The 11375-nt window shown below is 41.5% G+C and overlaps 2 protein-coding genes across 2 annotated transcripts in view; both read right to left on the bottom strand.

Annotated features, from left to right (window-relative positions):
• tbc1d7 (TBC1 domain family, member 7) overlaps positions 1-3706 on the bottom strand; it is a 9713-nt gene extending 6007 nt beyond the window's left edge. The window contains 7 exon segments of the mRNA XM_020601976.1: positions 1-2; positions 5-103; positions 581-718; positions 1675-1865; positions 2317-2397; positions 3061-3174; positions 3411-3706. The exon segment at positions 1-2 is cut by the window's left edge and continues 45 nt beyond it. Of these exon segments, the coding sequence (XP_020457632.1) occupies positions 1-2; positions 5-103; positions 581-718; positions 1675-1865; positions 2317-2397; positions 3061-3172 (623 nt within the window). The 5' untranslated portion in view covers positions 3173-3174; positions 3411-3706.
• A 956-nt stretch (positions 3707-4662) lies between these two features.
• The window catches only part of dspb (desmoplakin b), a 26366-nt gene continuing 19653 nt past the window's right edge, over positions 4663-11375 (bottom strand). The window contains 3 exon segments of the mRNA XM_020601927.1: positions 4663-10013; positions 10931-11363; positions 11365-11375. The exon segment at positions 11365-11375 is cut by the window's right edge and continues 1362 nt beyond it. Of these exon segments, the coding sequence (XP_020457583.1) occupies positions 5256-10013; positions 10931-11363; positions 11365-11375 (5202 nt within the window). The 3' untranslated portion in view covers positions 4663-5255.

The raw sequence follows: 11375 nt of genomic DNA, 5'->3' as shown, positions 1-11375 counted from the left end.
TGACCCAGAGGCTGTAGGGCATCTGACCCAGGGCTCCCATGTGCTTCAGATGGTTCAGCGGCTGAGGCTCCTCCTGACTCAGATAATGCTCCAGACTCTTTGGCTGCACCATAATAAAACACACATGGGAAACAACAAAGTTGTGATGATGCACATTAATAAGATAATGTGACCTAAACTCGTCAGTCATGAGAACTTTGTCACATCCTTAATGAAAATTTATAAACTAAATTTAGACCATGATTCCTTGTGTCCTGTATCTTCCACATCACTAGAGTATGTGACTACATTCGTCTTTTGAGCTCTGATTTTCACCTATTTGCTTCTTAGTTTAATGAAAAAATATTGCCACGAGGTCCACTTATTGGAAATGACTGAGAGCTTTGCTAAATGAAGGCCACAAGATGCAACTAAAAGCTGAAACTGCTGCAACATTTCCAGTAAGTGGACTTCACGCTAAGAATATTTAGTCAAACGACTATTTCTAAAGTTAATAATAAACCTTTAAGGTCAATTTGTTTTAAAACTACATTTTTACTAATAAGCTCCAAGAGTTTCTTCCTTTGAACTAAAGACTTACAAGATGTGGAACTGAGTCTCCAAACTTTGTCTGGAACTGATTGACAAAACACTTGATGAGCCAGTAGCAGTCGGCAGAATCATCTACAATCTCCTCCATGGCTCGACTGATGGAGAGGAAGTCCTCATTCTCTTCATCCTGCAGCAATAACACACCGATGTCATACATTACTGCACCAAAAATGAATCAAGCAAGGAAGAATTCAAGTATCAGTAGCATGTAAAGAACAATGATAGCAGCATCCATCACAGCATCAACAGAACAGACCTGCAAAAACTGCCACTGCTACAAAAAATACAAAATATCTAGTAGTAGTCATCTCACTTGTCAAATTACAGTCCGACTTGATTTTGAGAATTAATCATCTTCATAAACAGTGGTATTGCATACGGTTTGAGGGAGGGATATTATTTAAAAATGCAAAGAAAATGATTCATTGTGACACAAACGCTGACTTGAAGCATTAGACACATGAGTATTAGTTCTTTAAAGAGAGACCTCTTGAGGGTGATTTGGGAACATCCCCGCTGCCAAAATGTGACCCTGGTTTGTCATTTGATAGAACCAAAAGCACTGACCAGACTATGCTCACATTAACACCAATATATCTGTGGTCAGACACAGGAAACACATATTAACACCAAAGATCTATTCTCTACAGGGGCTTGTGCATTATGTGTATAAAAAAGCAGGTCAACTTCTAATACAGTAACTACGACTGAACTAAAATGTATTGTTAAAAAGCCCCTCGTCTTTGTAGATTCCTCCCAACAGTCTTGGGCACAATGGATACATTTCTAACTGCACCTGTTTGTGTCACAGACTACAAAGCTCTGCACCTCAGTTCACTCACATTTCTGGGCCTGAGACTTCCCATATGAGGCTGCATCAACATCACTTTGTAATTTTATTTCTCTAATTAGTTCTACACAAGCCCTGATCAGTTAAGCACCTAAAACTCACCTGTCCTAAAAAATCATGCATGAATGCTTCAACACAGCCTGCAATCAAGGTCACCAGACATCATCTCATGTTTTCTGATAGTTTATCAGTCTCAGTTACAATATTACAACTCTGGTAGGGCTTCACCTTACCGGGGGTGAGGTCTCTGAGCACCGTGGGAGCACCTGGCTCTCCAGCTGGAACATGCGCAGGTAGATATGGGTGGAAGGTGTGGAAGAGTTGATGTATCTCATCACCTCCAGAGCCTCCAGGATGTCCTGGTACTGCTCCTTCCTGTAGCCTCCAACCAGAGCATGAGAGTCACTGTGGGGAGGTAGGATCCCTGCAGGAACAGGACAGTGGGAATCAGGGAGTGTCCACACTGCACATGTAACAAGAAGTATGGCTAATCTGACAGATCTCAAAGGGGGTTTCCATTGTCCTCTCCAAGATAGCTTATATTTGAACCCAAGACTCCATGGTTCAAAATAACTAAATGTTCAGACTAAATATCATCCTACAGTTATCAAACATACAAATTACATAGTGTTGTGGAGTATATTACATTTAAAAGGCAGCTCTGATGCCCTGCATGGAGTCTAATCAAAAATCCTGTATATTCTTATATTGTGGCTCACAAATGTGTTGTTTTTATATTTAAAAAAAATAGACACTGACTAAAACATTTCAACCAAATACTAAAGAATACAGCTTTGTTTCTCATTACGGGTGTTCTATCACCTAATCCTACCTGCATGGTTACTGGGGTGGGCCTGAATGTGTGTGTGTCTTACCCAACAGTACTTTCCACACATGGATCCTATATACAGAGGGCAGGGGGAACCTCTGACTGAAGGTACTCAGCTTCTCCAGATCTGTAACAGAATGAAACCCATCTCTTATTTTATCAAAACATCACCACAGCCTGATGATACAGAGATAATGTGCAAATAGGTGAGCTAAACTTTAACTGGAGATGCTCTTAAAGTTTAGCTGTGATAGCTTGCTTACAGATTTCTTTGACTAATTTTTGTTTGTTTACAGATTTTAATGTGTGGGTTTTGGTTTTGTTTTTTTACACAGGGTAACAAGCAACTATCTACAACAAATGCAAGGCATCACCACAGTTTCTCACAATGATACAAAAATTAAAAAAAAAAAGAAATGAAGACCAGACAAACTGAGTTTATTGTTGTAGATTATGAAAACCAGAAAATATTCCCATTCAAGAAGCTGAGAGCAACGAAATGACATTTTCTCCAAGCGAAAAACACTAAAGAATTCATGTACAGTCAAAAATTATTGCAGACAACGTTTTCAGTTAAACACTTAAACAACTGATCTTTGCATGTCTTGTGTGATTTGGATGTTTGAAGTTTTTATATGGAAATAAAGCATAGCTAATGACCACCAGCTGACCAGCCATAGAATTTTGAACTGCCACTGGATACCTGCCTGTCCGTGATACTAGCCATCCCAGCATGTATGCCAGGTTTCAGGTGTTCCCTGTATGCCGGTGGATGAGAATCGTTACTTACCCAGAGGATTGTCCTTGAGCAGTATTTCCAGGGACTTCTTCTCCTCCACTCCTCTGAACCCCACTTTCTCATAATACGTAGAGCGGAAATTCCTCTGAGGGTCGTCAGCCATGACTTTAAAGTTACAAACATTTCCAACAGCCTTCAGCATGAAACTTTACTTTGTCTTTTAAATGTGATAAATATTTTACTTTTTCACAACACAGTCATGCTGTTGGTGGGAGAAACAAACGTTTGATAAAACATTCTTTTGTCCGTGACAAAAACTGGACAGGTTTATGAGCAATGCTGACTTTGCAAACTTTAAATAATCAAATATGAAGAGAAATGTTAATTAAATAGGCTCATACCTTGGTGTTTCACGACGCTTCCACCCGATGCGTCTACAGCCTCAAGCTAACATTGGTGATACATAGCTTCATCCAGCAAGCTAGCTTTACTTTACTTTAGACGCCGAAACCAACTCCAACTATTTGTGCGGTAATATCGACGGCAACTGCGAGACTCTTGTGTAAAATTTAGCCAGACACAATTAAAACACAGCTAATGAAACATTTCCAACGATAATTTGATGGTTCGTCTGCTATATGCTAGGGATATAGCACAAACGCTAGCTACTACTGTTGTTGTTGTGAAAACACTTCCGGGTAAACCTATCAAAATAAAGTTTTTTGTCCGCTAAATAGTAGTGAAAATACAATCAAAAGTACTTAAGTATTTCACTTTCTGCTGTTCCAAAAAAAAAAAATAAAAAAAAAATGACAGCTTTGGTTACATCAACAACATTACGATTTTCCATTCAAAACATATGGAGTGAATATATATATAAAAAGATTTGTTATGGTACTAGTAAGCACGTAAAGCTGAAAAGAGTAGTCAAACTAAAAAAGTATTTGTCATGCTCAAATGCGAAAAATTTTAAAAGCTTCTCAAATGTGGGGATTTGCGGCAATTTGTTTTAATTTTCTTAATTACTTTAATCTATTGTTAATACTTTGGAGGTCTGAATTACTGGTTTGACAAAATACGCATTTGAACGGTGTCCTTGTAATGGAGCTACATTTAGCCAAATGTAGACTGACCTTTTTTTTTTCTTTTCCCCGATTTAGAGCAATACTCGTGAACTGTCATAACTACCTTTCATGAAAAATTATCGAATGTAACATATGTGTTAAATCTAAATATAAAAATTTGACCAAATTAAAATCTACATTTTAAATTTAAACCCCTATTGTCAAACTTTAAATTCTGAAAGTTACATGCAACACCATTGCTAAATCTATATTTTAAATCCAAATCTGAAAAATTTAAACATGATACTAATGCCTTTTGTTCAATTGTATTTATAACTTGTCCTTAACATTTTATTTGATTTATTGGACTTGACTACACTGAAAAACGATTTCCCCAACAGCATGCTTTTTAATTTTACCTTTTCACATACCATTTTAGATTGTAATAGAATACAGGTCCTCTTTATGTTGTGGGTTACAAACTATATATTTTCCATGTTTTTATTTTGGCATGAAACTGTCCATGAATAAGAAGAGTCATGAATTCATAAGAGCAAAAGACTTCAAGGTTATTTTTTATTTTGAGATACTGAGAAAGTGTTACAAAACCAGAAGCACTAAACAGCATGAGACCAATGGTTAGCAACTGACAGAGTTAAAAAAAATAATAATAAAGTAGGAAAGACAACATATGCAACCCAACCTTGTTTCCCTGACTGCAAAACAATAAACACACAGGATATGTAATGTCAAATAAACACAACACCTTTATGTTGCCAATGCAAAGCTTGAAAAGAAATTGTATTCAATGAAAATTCTGAAAAATATACTTGAAATATGTGTTTTCAAGAATATAGTGTACCACTGATTTTCAATCCAAATACAGTATCTTTAGATGGCTGCTATTGATACTTTATTCCATTTTCACAAAAATATCTTTGTAGTGTTCATTCGCATGGTTATTTGAAGTATAACATTTTAAAAGCACAACAAAACCAAAGCTAAAATGTAAAACTAAGCAAAAAGTTCAAAAAATAAAAATAAAAAATTAGAATGTTAACCGTATATTTTTCTCCTCTCACACAAGATGCACATTTTCCACAGTTTCTTTTTGAATGTTGAAAACATTCTATCAGATTCATTTGCAAGAAAAGAGCTGCATGTACAGGACCTTTTCTGGATTTATTTGGTGGAGGTGAAGCTGGTGGAGCTTTTATAACCGTAGCGAGTAGTTAATGAGGAGGAGGAAGAAGAGGGGGAGCCTAGGTCGCCACTGCCCCTGCGGGAGCCTTGTCGTGAGCCTGGCCGTGAGCCACTCCTGGAGCCTGTGCTGGATCCTGGGGCAGAGGAGACATTGTATGGACTGCTGATCCCTCTGGAAGACACAGTTGATGCCTGAAGCATTTTCACCCCAGTGCTTTCCTCCATCAGACAATTATCCAGAGCCTCCTTATAGGAGATCTTCAGTTTGCTCTTGGGGCAGGTCAGGTTCTTTGTGTAGTTTTTGATGTCTTGTAGCTTCCGGGCTGCTCTCTCATCCAGCCAGCCCATTTTCAAAGCATCTTCTATGGTTCTTCTACAGTCCATTTCCGGGTCACGAAGACCCCCTGTTACAAACTGGTACTCCAGGAACTTCTGTCCTGCCTCATATGGCAGCCACATCTCCTTCATAGCCTCAGCAACAGACATCTTCTTCTTGGTTTTTACATCCTCAAAGCCAAAATAAGCTTTCTGGGCAGGCTTGAGCCTAGTGGCCATGTCATCGTCTATTATGCCAAGCCGGGAGGCCTCTTGGATGCCGAGCCTACGGCCATTTGTGGGATTGATGATTCCTCCTGTGCAGGCCTGGGCCTCCAACAGTCTCTGAGCAGTGAGAGAATCCACTAGACCACGATTTAGAGCCTCCATTATAGATATCTTCTCTATAGCCTCAGTGTCAAAGATGGCACCCACAGGTTCCTGTTCACCCACTGTTTCAACAGGAGAGGCCAGAGTCATAGATACACTTGATAAATGTTTATTGGTGTCAGGTGAGTCTGGAGCAACACTGCTGATTGTAGCACTTCGCTCTGTGATAGTTGTAGTTCTTGTGGTTGTCTTGGTTGGCCTTGGTGATGATGATGATGTTACTGAAGATTTAGCTGACACTACTGATGACCTTAAAGTTGATGACGATGATGATCCAGGTTTGTTCTTGTTGCTGATGATATCTGCAAATTCATTAAGGGTGATGGCACGTGTGAGATACTGATCAAAAACTGACTGATCAATTACTCCTTTTTCAAGTAGCTCAGTAATGTCAAACTGTTTTCCAGCCTTCTTGTCAACGATAATAAACCGCTCTGTACCATCTGAAGAAGTGATAGTGATCTCCTCCCATTCACACTCCTGGCTGGACAGCTCCAGGAAGGTGTCATAGTCAATATACCCCTTGTCATATGCTTCTTGAACTGTCATCTCTTTGTTAGTGTCTGGGTCCACAATTATTACTCTTCTCTTTCTTTTAGCATTCTTCTGAGTTATCTCTAGCTTTTTCTTGCTCATAATAGGTAAAAGGATGAGGCCTGTCTTTTTATCTGTGATACAGTGTTTCTTCAGCTCCATATAGGTCAGAGTTTCATCTGTGTTGGGGTCAAAGAAACCCTTAGTAGCATCGCCCTGATCAGTCAGGATCTTATTCATTTGTTCACTTAAGTAACCCCGTTTGTAGGCTACATTCACATCAATACGATGGCTGTGCTCAGGATCAATGATACCACCGCTGGCAATCTGAGCTTCTAGGAGATGAATACCATGACCTTTCTCCATTAGACCTTTCTCTATGGCCTGAAAGAGAGAGATAATCTTGTCTGTACCAGGCAGTTTGTAACCAGTCACAGCCATCTCTGCTGCTAGCAGGCTGTCCTTAAACTCTGGCCCAAATAGTTTTTTATTGTAGGCATCGATAACAGTCAGATAGAGGTTGTTGACAGGATCCACTATAAAACCTGAGGCAGCTTGGGCCTCAAGCAGTTTCAGCGCGTTCCCAGGTTGCAACAGTTCATCTTTCATGGCCTGATAGATGGGCATCACTGTATCGCTGGCCTCATCATAAACTCCTGCTATGCAGGTGGAACCTCTTAGGTATGGGTGCAGGCGAGTTTCAATGTCCTGGCTCATCAATCTGCCCTTACTCAGTTGGTCTATATCAGAACCTTTCAACAAGTTTGCATCCACAAGATCTATGACAGACACCGGGCCCCTGAGCCCCTGGACAGTTACTGGCTTTTTAGGTTCAGGGAGAAGCAAAAGACCAGTGCTGGTATCAGCTTTACATTTCTTCTTCAGAGATACATAAGTAGTTGCTTGTTTGGTGTCTGGGTCAACATAGCACTCAGGACACTGATTCAGGGCACGGCACAGGTCTTCATCTATGAGATGCCGATTCATAGCAATGTCTTTGGGTAGGAATACACTGAGGACAGGGTCCAAAATACCCCCTAGTGCCTCTTGAGCCTGAAGCATACGTAAAGCAGTGTCTTTGTCAATTAATCCCTTCTTCATTGCCTCAAACACTGAAAGAGGCTTAGTTGTGCTAGACTCCTGGTAGCCCACTGCAGCAGCTTCCGCTGTTAAGAGTCTATTTCGATCCTTATTGTCCACCACTCCTCTGGCACATGCTTCCTCTACTGTCAGCTTCTGATTGGTTGTGGGGTCAATGATGTGGCCTGTGGCAGCCTGAGCATCCAGTAGCAAATCTGCACTATTTTGGGGCATAAGCATCTGTTTCTTGGCCTCTGACAAAGACATTTTTCCTGACGGTCCAGCTGCCACACCAGCAACTGATCCTGTTCCCTTTAGAAAGACCTTCTTATCCACTGACACCTCTGAGATGGTTTTCTCCCCCTTCATTAGCTGGTTAAATGTTTGTTTGTCCAACACCCCACAATCAAGTAACTGCTGTGCTGTTACTGGCTTTCGTACACCATCAAAGATCAATTTGGAAGTGTCTAGCTTCTCAGTGATTGGCAATAGTAGCAGACCTGTGTGTGGTTCAGTCTGGCATCTCCTCTTCAAAGCCCCATAGCTGACATTCTGCTCTGTTTCTGGGTCACGGTAACAAGCAGGAGTCTGGTTAAGAGCATCACAGAGGTTTTTATCTAAAATGTTATGCTCAATAGCTGTGTCTTTAGGTAGGAACACACTAAGACTGGGATCTAGAATTCCTCCGACAGACTCCTGAGCTTGCAGCATGCGTAGCCCAGTATTCCTGTCAATTAGTCTCTTCTTTATGGCCTCAAAAACTGAGAGAGGCTTGGCTGAACTAGGATCCTTGTATCCCACAGCAGCAGCCTCTGCTGCCAATAATCTGTCTTGATCCCTAATATCCACCACCCCTCTGGCACATGCCTCCTCTACGGTCAGCTTCTGATTGTTTCTGGGGTCAATGATGTGGCCTGTGGCAGCTTGGGCTTCCAGCAGCAAACCAGCACTATCATCGGACAGGAGCATGTGCTTCTTGGCTTCTGAGAAAGACATTTTGCCATGACTCCCCGCTACAACCCCTGCAATGGGTCCAGTCCCCTTCAGATTAACATTTTTGTCCACAGATACCTCTTGGACAGTTTTCTTCCCAATTTCTAGGTCTTTAACTGTTGGCTTGTCCAGGACACCACAATCAAGCAGCTGCTTGGCTGTGACAGGTTTTCGAACCCCATCAAAGACAAGTTTCGAGATGTCTTCCTTCTCAGGAATAGGGTAAAGCAGAAGACCTGTTTGTGAATCTACCTTACATGTCCCCTTCATTGACATATAGGTAACACCCTGCTCACTTTCTGGGTCCAGGTAGAGCTCAGGCCTCTGATTCAAAGCACGACACATGTTATCATCAATCAGATTACGCTCAATAGCTTTATCTTTGGGAAGGAACACACTGAGTACAGGATCTAGAATGCCTCCCACAGACTCCTGGGCTTGTAGCAGGCGCAGTGTTGTGTTCTTGTCAATCAGTCCTTTCTTCATGGCCTGAAATACTGAAAGAGGTTTGCCTGTACCAGGATCACTATATCCAACAACTGCAGCCTCTGCTGCTACTACTCGCTTTCTGTCCTCTTCATTAACTATACCGTGATTACATGCCTCTTCAACAGTCAACTTCTGATTAGTTCTGGGGTCAATGATGTAGCCTGTGGCAGCCTGAGCATCCAGTAGTAGGTCGACACTATCTGGTGGCAGGAGATTCTGTTTCTTGGCTTCGGTTAAAGTCACTTTGCAGAGGGGTCCAGTAAAGCACCTTGGACATTTTGGACCTTCAATTACCACCCCAGCTATTGAGCCTGTGCCTTTTAGACTGACTTTTTTGTCTGCAGACACTTCAGGGACAGTCTTGTGCCCATTCACAAGCTGGGTAAATGTTAGTTTGTCCAGTACACCACACTCAAGCAGCTGGTTTGCTGTGACTGGCTTGCGGACCCCATCAAAAATCAGAGTGGAGGGATCCAAAGTTGGGGCCTCTCTAGCTTTCTTCAGCTCGGCCTCCGTGGTTTTTGTGGCAACGGTCACCTCCTGCAGTTCTGTCTGGATGGCTGACAGCCTACTTTTATATGTGTCCTCACGCTCCCTGAGTTCCCTCATCAGCCTCTCTATCTCACTTTTCAAAGCGTTCTTTTCTCTCTCCATATGTTCTTTGTTTGTGTCACCTTGCTTAATCAGACCCTGCTTAATTTCATATTGATCCTTCCAGTAACTTAAATCCTTCTTTGCCCTCTCATTCTCCTCCTGCAGACGTTGCTTATTTCGAAGCTCAGTATCTAGGGACAGTTTAATGCGAGCAAGTTCCTCCTCTAGCGTTTGGAAGCGACCTTTATCCTTTTCTAACAATTGCAGTTTGTGCAGCAGAGCATCTCTCTCCTTTACAATTTCATTGTACTGGGACTGAATGGACTGCATGATCGCTGCTGTCTGCAGGAAGATACAGGGAAAACAGAAGAGAAGATGCAGTGAGTCAAACAGTCAGTCAAGTCACAAATGCATTGAAATCAAGAACCACATACGGTATATTTTTTGCATTTTGCATGACAGTATATGAACTTGCTGTCTTACAAGACTGTGAAATAATATAACATAGGAAATGGTATTACAGTTGCCAGTTTTTAAAGAAAATTATTCAGTTGAATAGAAACACTTTTTCAAAACAGAATCAGAAAGCTATTGATTTTGATTGTGAAAGCAACCTTCCCAATCCCACAGACACACAAACTACTTGTAGAGGGACACTATATTGTTTATATTCCAATTATAATTTTGTGGGAATGTTGCTGCTATTGTCATTATCTAACAGTGCAAAACTGCACAGAGAGATAATGCCAATACCTAGGTGCCAATCTTGATTGACTGGTTTTAAATTGCAAGAAAGGTTTGAACTGGATATTGTGCATATTAGTACTGTTTTCACAAGTTTGCACAATGTGTTTTAAAAACCACTGATGCTACAACAACATTCAAACTGCATTAGACCACAGGACCAGCAGCAGTGTTACTGATGGTGCTGACCATTCTAGGCAACAGAAGAAAAGGGTATAGGTATTTAGACTGCACATCCTTGCACAGTGTGCACAGAGAATGAGACATTGAGTTGGGGAGGTTGAAAGGAAGAGAGGCACAGCATGCATGCACGTAATCAACAGGCAGATTTGTTCAAGCACATACACTACAGATGTATGTGTTCAAATTAGATTTCTGAGCGGAATCTACAGGTGTTCTAGCATGCAAGGAAAAATTTGGCTACAGACAGTGAAAGCTGCATGATTGGTACAAATTAAGACTCTGATTTGGAAAAACCACAGCTGACCAGGACTAAGTGGCAAACTTCCATGTACCTCGGTGGCCTGCTTTTGTATTTTTTCTGTCTCCAGCTTGAATTTCTCCCTCTCTGAGGAGAGCTCTGAGATCAGGTTGTTGTAGTCTACATTAGTGCGCTCGCTGGCCTTCAGCTGCAGCTCCAGTGCAGTAATCTGGGAGGAGAGCTCATTATCACGTCCCTGTTTAGATCTTAGGAGCTCCTCCTTCTCAAGTCGTGCTGCCCTTACTTCTTCTTCGAGCCTCAGCCTCTCTTTGGTTTGGGTTTCTGTCATCTCCTTCAGCCTTTGAAGCTCGACAGAACTCTCATTCCGTGCTTTAGTCTTCTCCTCTAAAGTTCTGGAAAGACCCTCATTCCTGAGGTTTGCCTCTTTGACTCGGGCCTGTTCCTGGAGTAACTGTTGCTGCAGGGCCTTCAGCTCAGCGCTCAGCTGTGTGATCCGCTCTGTAGACACCTTGTTTTGT

The sequence above is a fragment of the Monopterus albus genome, unplaced genomic scaffold, assembly GCF_001952655.1.
Source record: "Monopterus albus unplaced genomic scaffold, M_albus_1.0 scaffold53.1, whole genome shotgun sequence".
NCBI lineage: Eukaryota > Metazoa > Chordata > Actinopteri > Synbranchiformes > Synbranchidae > Monopterus > Monopterus albus.
This window is presented reverse-complemented; position numbering and strand designations above follow the sequence as displayed.